The 17,653-nt window shown below is 33.8% G+C and overlaps 1 protein-coding gene across 2 annotated transcripts in view; it reads left to right on the forward strand.

The window, feature by feature from the left end:
* Positions 1-734: 734 nt before the first annotated feature.
* Positions 735-17,653, forward strand: part of TAF1B (TATA box-binding protein-associated factor RNA polymerase I subunit B) — a 66,056-nt gene continuing 49,137 nt past the window's right edge. Inside the window, exons 1-4 of one of the 2 annotated variants that reach the window (XM_089090544.1) lie at positions 735-887; positions 8,208-8,322; positions 11,645-11,822; positions 14,732-14,902. In XM_089090544.1, the coding sequence (XP_088946670.1) occupies positions 801-887; positions 8,208-8,322; positions 11,645-11,822; positions 14,732-14,902 (551 nt within the window). In that variant the 5' untranslated portion in view covers positions 735-800. Of the gene's footprint in view, positions 888-8,207; positions 8,323-11,644; positions 11,823-14,731; positions 14,903-17,653 lie in introns of those variants that run through there. The other variant, XM_089090545.1, reaches the window with a different exon arrangement.

Below are 17,653 nucleotides of genomic sequence, written 5' to 3' on the forward strand. Positions count from 1 at the left end.
CTACACTTTTGTGTTTCTCCAACAATTATACCATAAATCTCCATCCCATTTTGGGCACATTAAGTTCATGCTAGAAAGTTTAACCTTTTTCAACTCAAAGACTACGAACAGAATACATTTAAGGGTTTTAGACCTCGAACTGCTGCAATTAACTGTACTTAACGTGACTGAAGTTAGGTCATACCTAGCTCTATCAAGTTCAAATGTCAAAACTTTACTTCTTTGTCATTAAAGGAGCCAATTGTCAAATTGTTAGTCAATATGTGCAAAAAATTAAATGAAGAAGTTTTTTTTAAGACTATAATACCACCTTTGTTAAAAACTCTAAAATCTATAAGAAAAGTTCCCAACACCCTTAAGTGACTATGCGCCGACTCTGCTCAGTGGCACGAAATAAAAAAGTCCACTAGCCTAGAGCTCAAGGTTAGAACGATCAGAGTAGCAGTGAGTATGAATAGTAGAACGCTTGCATTTGACTATTATATACAATGGTCAACTTAAAAAACAATGGTCGTCTAAAGCCCGAATGTACTCAATATTTATGCTATATTTGTCCTTCAATTTTAATTTTGTCTACTAGTGTGATTACATAATGGACCGAACAGAACAGCCCAGGCACGGAAAAAATTTGAAAAAAAAAAAAAAAAATCAAAGTTGCCTTTTCGGCCACGCATTTTTGAAGAATTTGTCTAAATATTAGATCCACGAGCCAACAGCAAGAACTTTGAATTTGAACCACGCTAAAGCAAATAAGCTAGCCTAGAAAATAATCACAACCACTTATATTAAGTGCAAAGACCATGCCAGTTTGCAACCTTTGTGGTGAAGACGTTATTCCTATTGGATACACTGTCTGTTGTGAATATTGTGGAGCAGAATATAGCTGTGTAATATAATTTGGCCTGATATTGTTATTAGGCTACAGGTTAACTCCCCTCCTCTTTAAAAATAACGTGATTTATTATGGAAATTTATGTTATTATTCATCTAGTCTTCTTCCATTTCAGTTTCTCACTTCTGTAGTAGGCTAGGCCTACAGTACAAATAAAGGTAGCCTAGCCTAATAGGCCTAGCCTATTAAAATCACATTTGGAAAATTTTTCATAGTTCATATTATTGACTTACAAATAAAGTAAACATACTATGGTAAAATTCTACTTTAGCTACTTTTGGCTATCTTGGAAAGGGGTTAGGTTAGGAAAACAAAACTTTTAGGGATGGGTCTACAGGCTAAAGTAGGTCACAGGTAAGTATTTTGAAGCACCTATCTTCACTCCTTCTCCCTCTAGAGGGTTCTGACCTTTGATTACCTTGGTAAAATTCTAATTTAGCTACTTTTAGCTATCTTGGAAAGGGAAAAATATACAATATTTAAACAAATTAATAAAAAAAACTACTTTACAGACCTTTTAATGTACATAATGGTGTACCATAGGGATCTGTCCTTGATTTAGAATTGTTTAATATTCAAAATAAGCTTATCCTTTATGTTGACAAATCCAAAATTTAATTAAATATGTTTGCACTCTAGAGGTCATCTATTTCATTAAGAATAATCTTTCTATTGAATCCAGAGGATGTAATTGATGTCCCTAGCCCAAAGCTTTATGCTAAAGTTTGCTCTTTTTTATTGGCATTGTTTGATATTATGGACTAAAGGGCTAGGCACATGTAGCTGATTTCAGCATCAGTGGACAAACAATAGCCTAGTGGTAAGAAAAATTTATTGAAAGAAAAATCTATTGCGCAAAATTTTCAAAACAAACAATCATGGACACAAATAGTCAACTGGAGTTTATTAACAGTTGCTTGATTGATCTCAGATTAGTTCTCAGCTTAGTAGTGGGGTCTTTCACCACAGATACTTTTGGCTGACTATCTATTTGTATCCCTATTTTTTTGTGGTGATCATGATGAAAATCAGCACTGATTTTGTAAATCAGCACCAAAAACTAGAATATTTTTCAAGCTCAAATTGACACTGATTTCTTTTAAAATCAGCACTGATTTGGAAATCAGTACCCAAAATCAGCTATGTGTACCCAGCCCTTAACTGATAAGTACAAAAATATTACAAACAAACAGCATCCACATACTTGTGTATGTACCCTATTCAGCTGTATTAGGGGGATTATGTTATAGGTAATGCATGTATGTGATGCATTCATGTTCAAGATAAATAATAGGGGAGGAATATAGGAGGAACTGAAGAAGTTCTCAGATGCTTAATGATGCTAGATGCTTGCTCTCCTTATTTTTGTAAGCAAAGGAATTTTGAGAAGAACACCACAATTCATATACCAAAAAAGACTTATTCTGTGAAATTTTATGCTTCTATTTTGATTAATTTAGCTGTTGTTTTAATACAAATAGGCAAGACCAAAAAGATTAATAAATCTGTTTAGAGACTGCTGAATAGAATCCAGTTTGGATTTTGGGTAGACAGTTTGAAAAAAAACATGCATGTTCATTCATTTGTGTTAACTATATCAGATGCTGAATAAAAGTATGCTTTTAATGCAAAATTTGAATCTGTAATGTTTGTTTGGTTCTAACCCATCACTTAAAAAGAATTTTTCTTTAAAATTTGGATTCTGTTGAAAATTGTTCTACAGCAAATATCTTGTAGTTGCTATTTCAAAAAAGTACAAATGCTCATCTTCATGATGCATCATTGAATACCAATGCCTCCCAAAATGATGTGTGGCTAAAACTTAACTTATAATAATGCACATTTTTCACTGTCAGATTTGTCTTCCAATATGAAATTCTAATAAAAGAGGCAATCCTTCTAAAAATTGTATATATATTGGATAGGTATAATGTCTTTAAATAAAACATTGTGATCTAGTAAACTATTTAGCTAAAGAGAAGATAAGACAAACACTAGGTGATTCTTCAGATCATAATATTGCCTGTGCCATGATAAGTCACACTTGTTGGTAAAAAAAAAAGTCAAGCTTTAAATGATCTCAGTTTTTGCTTGTAGGCCTACTACAAAAGCGAATTTTGTAATTTTAAGAATTTGGCTTATAATATGTTTAAGAACATATTAATATATATCTCTTATATTTAAGAATGTATCAACACTAACTTGTTCCCAAATATTATCTACTAATATTAAGTCTTTGTATCTTTTGCTGGATTCATCATACAGATACAAAAACTAATGTTCTAAGTTTCTATCTCATTCTGTTCTCATTACAAAAATGTATGTCTTAAACATTTGCTCTTATTGATCAAGTAGAAAAGAGGTTAGGTTCAATTTAATTCAATAAATTGATTGACTAAAAATTAAATCTAATTCATCAAATAAAAATATGCTTTTAATGACAAATTTGAATATGTGATTTGTGTATGGTTCAAATCCACCACTTAGGCTACATTGTGAAAAAGCACCCCAAAAAAGTTGAACAGTACCCCAAAAGGTCAATATTGAAAATCACACCATCAGATTCAGCACACCAGAGAACCCTACTGGAAAGGTTTCAAGCTTTTATGTACATAAATTTGGAATTTTGCATTTTTGGATTACATTTCCAATGTAACCCAATGTGCAAGGAAACCATACTAAAATAAAGTTTTTTACTACTTTAAAAAGCTTCTTATTCCAATTAATCGGCTCTTATATTTCAGGAGTTGTTCTTAAAAGTTGCAACAAAGAGGTGAGAAAATAAGGACTTTGTCAGCCAGTAGCCAAATATGAAGACAAAAACTAAGCAAATATATTGACAGGACCTCCGCCAAGTCGTCCTCAGTGGTAATAAAATATTAAAATTGTCTCAGTCACTCATTGATATTAAAAGACTCAATCAACATTTTCGCCCAGTCTAATTTAAGACAACCTGTCTGCATATCTAATGGAAATCGGGGTTGCAGAAAGGCAAAACCTATTGCAAGGCAAATAATACCTGTCCAATCCAATTGATGAATTGCGTTTCATTTATTTCTGGCTGGTTTCTTGATTCAGTATCTTTTCTCCTCTTTTTAGGTTCACTTAGAAAGGTTAGATTTTGTTTTTTGTGAGCACTGAGGATGACTTGGCAGAGGTCCTTGTCAAAATATTTACTTGTTTTTTGTCTTAATATTTTGCTGCTGGCTGCCAAAATCCTCGTTTTCTCACCCATTTGATTTTATTTTTCATTTATTATATACTTTCCTTTCTTGGTTTCATAAACCAAAAATTGTAGTGCCAATTTTAAGTGACCAAAAAGATCAAAGACCCTTTTTCCCCAAAGACATCTGATCAAAATTTTGACAAAGCCATCTAATTCAGCACAGCTGAAAGGTCTGATAACTATGCCTTTGGGGATGACATGGCCCCCCATAATCTCTGGAGATAGGACTGTAAGCACTAAGTTGTGCAACTTGCCCATTACTCACATATAGTATTTGTTATTGGGAAATATTTGGATTTTTAGGGGGGGGGGATTTTTTTTTTGCAGGGAGGATTTCTCATGGAGAGTTTTCTGTGGGGACAAAAATTTCTTGTGGAATTTTCCAGGAGAAATTTTATAAGGGATGAAGGGGATTTCCTATGATTTGAAACACAATCCAAAATTAAATATAAAAAATAGACATTATTCCATATATGACACAGGCTTCCCCACCCCCTCAATACCTGCTCTTTATGCTAAAGTTTGATGCATGGGGGATGGGTAAACCCAGCGCTCCTTCAGTGGTATCAATTCACCAAAAACTGGAAAGGGGTAAAATATATTTTTAAAGATCTAGGGGGGGGGGGGATATGTTGTTGTTTTTCATTTTTGTTTTCAATAAAGATACCAGAAAAAATTCAATATAAACGTCTTAGAAAAAGGGGAAGTGGGTGAATAATCAGTAAAAAATAAACTAAGAGTCAACAGTACCAAACAGCCTAAAAATTGCTGTTAAGTCATTGCACCATTAGGATTGCAAACTGCATTAATGGCAAGTAGTCATTAAAATTGCTTGACATTTTGAGGAAGTTTCCACTGTTTTTTGAAAATCAAGCAAATTTTCTGAGGATCAGCATAAAAAGCCTATTTTTTATGCATCTTTTGTTATATAAATTCAATTTTTTTAGTTTGGTTACTATTGAGCCGAGTTGCTCCTTACCTACAGTTTGTTACTGCAAACTGTTTTGTACAAATCCTATTTATTTTATGTTAAATTTCGATGCCATACCTCTTAAATTTTCCTAAAAAGTATGTTACACCCAATTTTGAATTGGTAACTGCTCAATCTGTAGCCAAACGCTCTACCTCTTTACTATGAGCTATGCATCACAATAATGAATGTTATTTTCTAAACAGTATGGACGAGTTTCATGACTTTTAGTCCTTTCCCCAGGAGCTGTTTGGGGTCATGTTATCCTCCAAGGTATACATTTCAACTATGCTGAACAAAATGGATGTCTCAAAATTCTACTCAGATGACTTTTGGGGAAAGAGAGTGTGGATCTGAAAAAAAAAACACTAGAAGGTTTAATTTATGACCAAGTGAGACCCCTCTTGATCTTCTACAATAATGTGTTTGGCACAATCACACCTGGGAAAAGAAACTAAAAATTAACAAATAAGTGCACATCTGTGATCCGTCTTAAAGCAGAAAATACAAAATTCCACATTTTAGTAGATAGAAGCTTGAAACCCCAATGGTGTTATTTCTATTAAGATTCCTTGACTTTTAGGGGGTGTTTCCCTCCTTTTATGAAAATCATGCAATTCAGGCTAATATCTTTTGATGGAAAACTAAACTTAATGAACCTTATACATCTGATATCAGCATAATAAGTCAATTTTTTTTTATATATCTCTTGATATCAAGATTTCGTTTTTTAGAGTTTTGGTTAATGTTGAGCTGTATTGCCCCTTACTAGTACAGTTCGTTACTACAAAATGTTTGATATCAGACCTCTCTTTTTGTTGTGGGCATGTTAGTTTAGACATTACCAATCTTTGAGTTTGTGTGTTTTACCTTATGTATTTGATTGAGTTTAGTCCAGCCTGATGTTTCTCCTTAAAATTTTCGTCAATTTTTGTTAAACCTGTGTTTTATTTGACAAAACTGCACTTTTACATAGTGCAGAATTAGGAATTAAGTAAATTATCCATACACCAATATAAAAAACAAACAAAGGAATTGAACTAATAATTCCTCCTTAAATAACAAAAAGAGCAAATACACTCATAAAACCACATGTAAAGCTAGCCCAAGAACCAATCAGACGACAGATGTACACAAGAAAAAAAATATAAATATTATCATTCTCATATGGGGATTGGAGAGAAAATATATTGCTGTTTTATCCAAAACACAAATTATTCTCAAGTCCTCCCCCCTACCTCTCTCCCTCCACAAAAAAAGGAAAGTTTCAACTAGCTCCCCATACATCAGTCAAAACAATGTATGCATTCCAAATTACGTTTAAAATTCGTTGCTTTTAATGAAACCTAAAGACTGTATGCAATCTCTGTATTGAAAAGTACTCGCTTGCCTTAAGGCATAAAAACGTATATCTCCTTGTGATGATTAGAAATATACTGACGCTTCTGGTCCCATTAGCATCTCTTCAGAGATATTTCAAAAAAGGTAAAGGATACAGCACTAGGTTCTTAAGGTCCAAACCGGCAGCACTGAGCTCTGTTTCAAGGCCCTTCAGTCAGGAAGTGCAATGGGGGCTTGGTGGCCAGCCAATTGCTTTTGCACACCCTTTCTGCTTGCCTTCCCAAGATTTCTCTAGGTACCCATTTAGAGCCAGGTTGACTCTGGCTGAGCTTACAGATTCCTGCCACTGACCCCTATCCCAAACCAAATAACTGGCCACACCAGAAATCAAACCCTCGCCGTTCGTTATATGGACATGTTGTATAACATCACATGGTGGTTTTCAAATTAATAATTTGCTGGGTGTTGTGTAAACTTACCAATTATAAGAAGTAAGAACAATAAAATATGATGCTATGGAATATGTTTAGTGAATAACCTATTTCATCAGTCATAACTGAAATTCATGTGAGTAATGATGTTAAAGAGACAAGCTTTGTTAAAGTTGACAGGCTTGGAGAATAAATCTGGTTGAGGAATAACACTGCTGCGGTTAAGGTAGGAAATGAGGTTAGCAGCTGGTTTTGTATTAATTCAGGAGTGAAGTAGGGTTGTGTTCTATCCCCCTTTACATGGACCATTTTGATTGACTTTGTCTTAAGGAGTACAGGAAAGGCAATGGGAGAGCATGGAATCAAAGGGGGAGGAAAAAGTCTCCTGGACTTAGATTATGCTGATGATTTAAGCATCCTAGATGAAAGTGTGAGCAAAATAAGTGAAGTTTTAGAGGTTTTGCAAGTTCAGGGTGCTAGAATAGGTTTGAAGACTAAGTCGCTAAGGCTAGGAATGAATGAAGATGAAAAGACCAAGATTAGAACATCGGAAGGTACAGTGATGACGGTGGTCAAACATGGCTCTGAGGCATGGGCGCTCCGAAAAGCGGAGGAAGATTTACTAGGTGTTTTCCACAGAAATTGTCTACGGGTTGTTCTTGGCACCTGTCTGACTGACCGTATTGTAGGCTGTACGAAAAATGTGGTTAAATCCCTTTTTCTAGGGCTATAATGAAAGAAAGGTTGAGATGGCTAGGGCACGTTCTGCGGATGGAGTATGAAAGATTGCCGAAGATTGTCCTTTTTGGCCAACTGTATAAGGCTAAACGGAGAGCAGGTCGTCCTCGTCTGGGGTGGGAGGATGTCATAAAGATTTAAAGGAAATTGGAACATCTTGGGAGGGTGTAAATAGGAGGGCTTTAGATAGATTGGGATGGAGGAGGAGCGTGCATAGCTTAGTTCGCCTCAGATGGCTTGGTGCTGCAGTGAGTTGTTAGAAGTAGTAGTTTAATTTGGTTTTCATTACGTATTGCTCAATTCTGAGCTATTTTCATCTTTTGCCGTGGACAACTGCTGGTGATGTAGCTGAGATATTTGCATGTATTAGTTTGCCTTCCACTGTCTTAAGCCTCGTTTTGATTGACATCATTTACCCTGCCAGCAGCATCTTTTGTAGGCGAGTCATTTTTGAACAGTCTGCTATGATTGGACTGTCAATATAACTTGACAGGCTTTGAAAATTCCGACAGCTATTATTGGCTGTTCGGTCAAAGCCGGCCCTGCTGTTGCTGGCAGGGTTAATAATTAAAATCAAGACGAGGCATTAGTGTTTCGTTTTTATTACAGGAATCTTTGGAAGAAGATACAAAAAACGTTACTGTCGACTATTCAGCAACTCAGACGCAGCCAACTGTATATTCCTATAATGAACTACAGCAACTGAAGGCTGAGGAGCAAGAAGGTAAGAAAATTGTGAATGCTAACGTGAAGATAAAATTCCATGAATGACTTATCTAGCTTAAGTAATTTTTTTTTTACAAAACCGCAGGAGCCAATTTTAGCATAGAAATCGTTTACGGCTGTGAGTAATGTCACCAACCACTTATATTCTGGAACGCTCTATCCTTTTACTGCATCCGAATGAATAGGATGAAGTGAATCCGAACTTCTGTCAAATTTAGTGCCTTTGTTCAATTGATTGCTTTTGTGATTTGATGCTAATTATCTTGCCATAAATTCTTAAAGTCATAGTTTTAATTTTCTCATTTGTTTCTTAAGCAGTTCCTCAGTTATCTAAGGAAAATCATTTATCAAATACTACTGTGAGCAGATCTAAAGACTGACATATTCGATTATTGGGTATACCTACTGACAAAATTTGTCCTTTAAATGATCACATAGGCCACTTAATACTTTTATTTTTATTGGCGGAAAACTGTTTTAAAAACGTCGCTTAGGTTGAATCTCAAAGTCTAAAGAGGCTTGAGTATTCTTTGCTTGAATTAATTTTGGAATCCTTTTCCACTGCTTGATCCAGTCGCATGTTTCGTACTATCTAATAAAATTGATGTCGACATTTCCTTCTCTTTCCCAACACCTTTCCAAGGCTCGTAATAAAACTAGAAAACCTCGTTCAGCAAATTAATCGTTCAGTAGCTATCCTACTACTTGATTTTGAATGCCTGTATTTCCTTTCGAATTCATGCTTAATTTTTTCTTAGCTCCATGGGTGACCTCCCCGAGCTCCTTATTGCTCTGTTATCTTTCACCTCTGGTCAAACTATTTGTCGTCGTCTTGCTATGGATCCAGCTCAAATTGCTTTTACTCGATTCGTAAGGTTAGACTTCAATCCTGTAATGGCGAATATATACTGTTAGGAATATTCTGCATAGATAACCTTGAAGGTGTCATCCGGCTAGCTTCTATAAAATGGCTAAAAAAAAAAAATAATCTGGTTTCTCTTAATAGTTTTTTTTTCTAGGATTGATTTGAGTCTATTTTTTTGCTGATTGATTTTATAGTCCTTAAAATTTCCTTTATCCTCTCTGAGCTGAAGTTTAAATGACTCGCGTGTTAATCTAAAGGACTCCTTTAACTGCCAAGGAGCCCTCATGGGGATTAGTGTAATATATTTATTGTATGTTTAATTAACCATGATTAAATCTTTTCTTTTCTTGTAGTAGGGCTACTTGCCCCACGAGCTTACGGATGTAAGTCTTAAGTCTCTCGGGGACAAAATGTTTTAACCCTTTTTCCAGCCACGTGTTCGCGCGAACCTGTATTAGTTTTTTGGTCCAGATTGGGATACCTTAGGGCCAGTAAATATGAGTTTCAAGTCAATTGAAAGAAATACTTTTTGTCCCATTTTCACATTTTTCTGGGGAGTTGTTGGTACTAGAATTTACATTGTACGTTTGAAGCCACTCAGAGAAAATGACCTTATTATTAGGAGAATCAGTTTTTACATTTGTGCAATGGGGTCCCCTTGGCACAAGGACTTGAAGGTATTTGATTTATGCGGAACGAAAAAATGCTTTTTTTGGGCCCCATTTTTAGAGGACCTGTTCTCTCAGTCTAAAATTTTCTTTACATTAAGGTTCTCTCGGTTCAGAGAAAAATAGTTTTCAGTCCATTTTTGGTCTCCTACTGCCCTCCTCTGTTCCGGTAGATGTTTGAAGTCCTCTTGGCCTAGGGAACGATACTGGAAGTTTCAAGCCGATCGAACAGCCAAGATTCAACATGCTCGCCTTTTTTCTACTATAAGTTTTTCCTTCAAGAAAGAAAAGTTATAAGAAAAGAAAGGAAACCAGACTGCCTTTGGTAGTCTGCATATTTAAGGCCCATGCCCCTGGGGTTTCGTGGGTCGTAGAATCCCCAAACACGTATTTATTGGACCTTTTAAATATTTTGAGCGAGAATAGCTATCTGTGACTTTTGATCCAATGCCACGGATTTTGCCCCGTTGCAGAGAAGGGAGCAGTAGGGACAGTTGCTGTTTTGATCTCTCTCGCGGTTGGGGCAAAATATTGATCAGTTCCTCACTATCTCCCAAAATTTTCAGGCCAAATTTTAAGAAAATTTTCATTTGTTAACAAAATTTGAATACAGAATATACCAAAAACATGATAATTAATTAAATTTGGCCTACTTACCTTTATGTTAGAGGAATTATGGTGAAGATATGGGAGAAAGGAAAATTTCGGATCCAGCTTACTCATACTTACTGCCAACAGCGCCCTCTTTCTTACAATAAAATTTCAATAATTACAAAATGGTCATAGCCGTTAGATTATTTATTTGAAATTTTGCGCGGTTAAAATTTCTGCACCCGGGGCAAATGCCCTCTCTAATCCCGCCTCTGAGTAGGGAGGCTGGTATGGTATACCCTTGAATGACTTTCGTTTCTTAAGAAGTGCACTATAACTCAACTTCCAATCGAACGAGCCCCCTCTCAAGTTTGTTCTGTTTACTTTTCCATACGAAGAACGGGAAAAAACATGATACACTTCGCTCTTTACTAAGTCAAACCTGGCGTATTGATTATGATTTAATGGTGCTAATAATAATTGCCAAAGTGAATGTGGGCTATATATACACTTTTGACTTTGAATTGGTTTGTAATACTGCGACAAGCCTATGACTTTCTCCTGTGTTGAATAAAATAAATAAATATTTCACTCAGAAAGTTGCAATTCAAGTGGAATGAAAATTCAAGAAAATTAGCATTGAAAAGAAAGAAAAGAAAATGGTTTATTAAAAGCTGTCTTCAACAAAATATTTGACTTGAATTGAAAAATATATGGACTGGTAGTATTTCTTTATTATGAAAAAAATTATCAATAATTCTAAACTTGATAAAAAATTAATGTAAAATAGGGTTTTGTTTCATTTCATCAATGCTATCCTAATGAAATCCCTCCTCCTTTGTCTTTTTGGCTAATCTTGACGTTTTAGGACTGGGTAGAAATATCGCATTTCGGGTAGTATTCCGACAATTTGTTTAACTTTGGTAGCGGAACCTGTTAATGATTTTTTTTTTCAAGCGAGCCACGTTGACATTGCAGAAAAAAGTGAAATTTAAAATTATTTTTAAACAACTAGGCAAAGACAGATTTCAAATTACTCTCGCAGCAAAATTAAATAGAATTTATAACGCAAGGTAAGAATTTGGCGGTGTCATCACATTTTTTAGAAAATGAATGACGTTCTAGAATTACCCAATTTTGTTTCTGACCTAACTTTGTAATTTTTTTATAGCTGATGCTAATAAATTAATTTTCAGTTCTTAGAGTTAACAGGTGGAGGAAGTTTGAGCTGACTGTTAGACATGCTGTGAAATGTCTAAGGGATATGAATATTGTTGAGTTGCCGAATGATTTCGAAGAGAAAGTCTTAATGTTCTGCATGTCCATTGATGATAAATTTGGAAAAAAACGAGGATCCTCTGGAGCACAAGCAAGGTAGAAGATTGCCAACGACTTTGTTTCTTATTTATGAAGTTAGGTTCTTACAAGTGTTTTACGTTACGGGTATTTTGAGCGAATGCTGTATACCTAAAACGGTTACTCTTTTATGCTTGAACACTTGATCTCCTAAACAGATAAAATTAAATAAAAGTGTTTATTATAAAGCTAAGTTAAATACGTATATATATATATATATATATATATATATATATATATATATATATATATATATATATATATATATATATATATATATATATATATATATATATATATATATATATATATATATATATATATATATATATATATATATATATATATATATATATATATATATATATATATATATATATATATATATATATATATATATATATATATATATATATATATATATATATATATATATATATATATATATATATATATATATATATTATTCTTCTTCGTTTTTGTTCGGGTGTCTCCAAAACAGTGCATCTGCTCCTTCTCTGTATTTTGTGCTATGGGGGGCTTCACACGTAACTTTTTGCACCGAATAGATTGGTACATACTAAACTGTTTCCCCTAGGGTTGCTCAGATCGGGAGCTAAAGCTTACAGTGCATATGCTACTTGACTTGACTTTCCAAATTCAAAACAGTGCATTTGACAGACCAATCAAAAGGCTTCAAAACAATCATTAAACCAAACCAGTATATCAGAAGGACCAATCACAAGTCTAAATTTCACCATATTCATTATCCGTGCCATCACCATCATCAATGTATACCGTTGAGACAGTTTTTTTAAGGTAGTTTTAAGCATTTTTTTTTTACAGCAGTGTTGCCTTGAAATTCCTGAGTGTGGCTTGATTTTTGGCCTTGTTAAAGTGGTTGATGTCCCAGTCTATTGATTTTTTCAGTATTACTAATATCTGAAGAAAATGGGGTAGTCGAAATTTCAAATCATATTTCTTATTTTGTAAAACAATGTATCTGCACGAAACTTCCTAAAGCGCATTTTAGAAACACTGATAGATAAAAAAAAAGTCTTATTTCTCGAGAATACGCTCAAGCTTTACTGAAAACAAATAGCTCCATGCGAATCAGCGTGAGAAAATCATCGGGGGGGGGGGCACTATTCATTTACACCTTTGTCCAAGCGCGGTAAGTCTGGTCTTCACGCTACCTGGTCGAGACTCCTTTGCAAATTTTTGAAAAATGTAGATGCACTGTTATGAAAATTGCTGCTCAAACCTCAACCCCATTCAACTCAACTCTATTCAGCTCAACCCTGGTGCATCCCAATCCCCTTTAACTCAACCCACATTTAGATCAACGCTCACCTAATTTGACTTCATTTAAATCAACCCCATTCAAATCAAGTCCTTTCAACTTAACCCTATTCAACTCAATTTCTTTTAACTGGACCCCGCGTAAATCAAATCCGTTCACATCAACCCCACAGTTAAACTATTCATTCCCGACAGTTAAACTCGGTTCTTCCTAAGGCATCTCAACTTCTGTTAGACCAACCCTAATTAATTGAAAAATGGGGTTCAATTGAGCATGGGGAGAGGAGAGGTATTTAAATCGGGACTGAGCTACATAAGTTTTTCGTTGAATAAGGGCTAAGTAAATTACAAAACCTGGAACCCTCACCTTAAGACAATAGTCCCTACCTTCAATTATCCGAAGTACTAGCATAAAAAAGAGCCTTAAAATGTCCAGCTAATCTTGCTAGGGCCTAATTAAGTGAGTAAGCTATTATGTTGTTACGTGACTATTATTGTCATAATCTTGTCATTAATTATTTGTGGTAAATCATGGCAGTCTTGTCATGACAATCTAAAATAGCATGGAAGATTGAGGCCTTTTTACCTCAAAATAGGGTGACCTTCACATCTCTAAAGGTTATAAATATTTTTCTTTCAAATGACCATTACAATCTGTATTAATATTTTTTTAAGGTAAGGCAGTAACGCCAATACCGGAAGCAGCGTTGCCAATGATTTGAAATAAACTGCACTAGTTTTAGGACCAAAATTGTACCGCGAGAGATTGATTTTTACCATCTGAACAGCAGGTTAATAATTTGCCGTAAAAGGAAGAAGATCTTTGATAAAGTCAAACTTGAACTGATGTCCGAGTCAGAAATGGAGCAAGTAAAACCCAAATGTGTTAGGAACATTTGTATTGTACCAATAAATTTCCAATTGTACTGCAAAGTAGCTGGGCCTCTAAATTCTACCGAAAACGGTAAAATTATATCGCATTGGCAGCACTGACCGCAAGGTGTCTCGAGGTCGATTTTGTTCCTCAATTTTTGTTTCATTTTGTACTCCGCTTTTTTTTTCTCTATTTCTCCATTGTAAGCGGGCATAAATAAATATATATATATAGTTAAATATCATTTTACTATTTAGTAAATCATAATGCTTACATATTGTTTACTATTTAGTAAATCATAATGGTGAGCGTTGATTTAAAATTTAGTATCATTTTACATTTAGTAAAATATCATAATATCGATAAAATATCAAATATATAAAACATCATAATATATAAAACATAATATATAAATATATAAAACATATAAATAATATAAAAAATATAAAAAATATAAAATATATTTATAAAATATAAAATATAAAAAATATAAAAATATAAAAAATACAAAAATAAATAATATAAAAACATAATATATAAATATATAAAACATAATAATATCGATAAAATATCAAATTATATTTGTAGATTTATCCTTTGTTTGTCTTTTTGCTGCAAATTTTAGGATTGGTTCGAAAAACGACAAGTTTCAGTACTTTATCGGATTTATGGATTTTGCTTGTTTAAATAAAAGATTGGATTTTAGGGAATTTTAAATAAATCAGACATAGTAAATTATTTATATTTTAAGAGAGGGAGAAGGAGACACGGAAAATGATGAGATGGAAAATCAAGTTAGCAATGTGAAAAAGTCAAATAAGGAGAATATTTTAACGATGTCAAACGTTATCGTTATTTTGTGGCTCGTTCTACGAAGAGACACTGAGCACAATCTTCCGATCCTCATGTCGGATCTCGTAAGGTATGTAAACAAAATAAAACATAGGAAGGGGTTATGATCTAGTGGGGAAAATTTGTATTGAACTAATGGTTTTCAATTTTTTGTCACATTCATATTGTGAGATAAGGCTTTTATCATATAATCAATATGATTCTTATAAGTGTTGTTTGGTGAACTCTGAGAAAGTGGCATAAACATGGGATGAAGGTACGACCTATTGGGTGAATTTCATTAACATTAGCGTTTTTTTAGGAAGAAGTTGGTGTGTACTGGTTTTCAATTTTCCTGTAGGGTACCAATTTTATGGTATAGTTATATTGTTAGATAGTAGATCTTAGTCCTTTATAGGCTAATATCACACCTTTAATATAAGCATAATGATCATCAGTGTCACTCTATTAATTGCCGAACTCTGAGAAATTACCATATATCATCATTCGGCATGTTTTCTGTTCAAAACACAGCGTATTCTATTATTTTTCAGCTAACCGGGTGGCGACTTCAAACTAATATCACAAGAATATCTGTTGTGCTTAGTGTATCTTCGTTTAGGGTGGCCTATTTTCGATTGTCAGTAGTTGCAAATACTTTTATATTAATAAATAAAACCATTCACCCTGTATTTTCTTTATTGAGCGCAGCTGAGGTGCAATACAATACAGTTTTTACCCCGGCCATCCTTAAAAAGCGTCTTTGTTTTATTGGCTCAATAGACGTGACTACAGAAGAGGTTTAAAACAGTCTTTGATGGAGGACACATTTCGCTAATGTGGTGACCTCAGGTGGTGTTTGGATATGGCAATTTGAAGTAATATGCATGGCCACTTCAAAAAGGCTGGTAGAGTGGAGGACACCAAAGTAAAGGGCCTAGACCTAGGAGGGGCCCATAAACGATTTAAAAGCAAAGATGAAAGATGGGTCATATCTATATGGATAAGCATTTATATTAGTGTTTTTTCTTCACTCTTTCTAACTTTTTTCTTCAGATGTGTTTTCTCTTCTTTAGTTACTAAAACAGAATTTTTTTTTTCTTTGTTTGTTTTGCCACGTCGCATTAATAGTCAAAATCTGTTGTCCTTTGACAGGCTGTAACAACTATAGTCCTTAAAGGTTATGAAATTTAACATTGGGGAGTCGACAGGAATATAATAAAAACTGGTGTTTTGTTAGATATGAAAATTTTATTAAAATGACTATTTAAATAGAATATATTCCAATAATAAGCAATAATATATTTGAAAAGAAAACTCTATATTGATAATGCCTCTGTAAGAAATGGCATATTTCAATAATACTACCACTGGAATAGGAAAGACACTTTTAAATAAATGGTACATAAACATCTATTTAGCTTGATAAAATACTATTTATTTTTATTGAGCGTATTCATTCCCGCAAAAAAAAAAAAAAAAAAAACAAGTCAGTGAACGAAATATAAGGAAACAGTTACTTGTAAGTACAAGCCAGTTATTAAGAGATATTTTCTTAATTCAGGCATGATAAGTTTTCAAAGCATAAACAAACAGTGCCACCGAAAGATAAGGGGAAACACAATGTCATAGGATCCCCTATTTGGTCAAGTTTGTTATTGCTATTGTTTTGATAAGGACACAAATAGGGTCCTCAAAGTTTCATTGCCTTTACAAGCTGTTAAACAACAACAACAACTAAGTATTAGTTGGTAATTAGTATTAATGGTAAATGTTAGTTGGTAGTGTTATTGTTTTAATAAAGACCTAAATAGGGTCCTCAAAGTTCCATTGCCTCTACAAGCTATTAAAAAAACAACTAAGTATTAGTTGGTAATTAGTAGTAGTGGTAAATATTAGTTGGTAATCTTATTGTTTTAATAAAGACCCAAATAGGGTCCTCAAAGTTCCATTGCCTCTACAAGCTATTAAAAAAAACAAAAAACTAAGTATTAGTTGGTAATTAGTATTAGTGGTAAATATTAGTTGGTAGTGTTATTGTTTTAATAAAGACCTAAATAGGATCCTCAAAGTTCCATTACCTACAATGGAACTTTGAGGAACTAGGGTCCTCTCTGAGGACCCTAGTGGTAAATATTAGTTGGTAATCTTATTGTTTTAATAAGGACCCTAATAGAATCCGCAAAGTTCCATTACCTCTACAAGATATTTAAAAAACAACAACTAAATATTAGTTGGTAGTTTTATTGTTTTAATAAGGACCCAAATAGGGTCCTCAGAGTTCCATTGCCTCTACAAGCTATTTAAAAAAAATATATATTAGTTGGTAATTAGTTTTAGTGGTAAATATTAGTTGGTAATGTTATTGTTTTAATAAGGACCCAAATGGGGCCCTCAAAGTTCCATTGCCTCTACAAGCTATTAAAAAAAAACAACTGAGTATTAGTTAGTAATTAGTTGGTATTAGTGGTAAATATTAGTTTGTAAGCGTATTGTTTTAATAAGGACCCAAATAGGGTCCTCAAAGTTACATTGCCTCTACAAGCTATTAAAAAAAACAACTAAGTATTAGTTGGTAATTAGTATTAGTGGTAAATATTAGTTGGTAGTGTAATTGTTTTAATAAAGACCTAAATAGGGTCCTGAAAGTTCCATTGCCTCTACAAGCTATTAAAAAAAAACAACTAAGTATTAGTTGGTAATTAGTATTAGTGGTAAATATTAGTTGGTAGTGTTATTGTTTTAATAAAGACCTAAATAGGGTCCTCAAAGTTCCATTACCTACAATGGAACTTTGAGGAACTAGGGTCCTCTTTGAGGACCCTAGTGGTAAATATTAGTT

This window comes from Artemia sp. Qi Xiang Cuo, chromosome 6 (genome assembly GCF_049724085.1).
Source record: "Artemia sp. Qi Xiang Cuo chromosome 6, ASM4972408v1, whole genome shotgun sequence".
Taxonomy (NCBI): Eukaryota; Metazoa; Arthropoda; class Branchiopoda; order Anostraca; family Artemiidae; genus Artemia; species Artemia sp. Qi Xiang Cuo.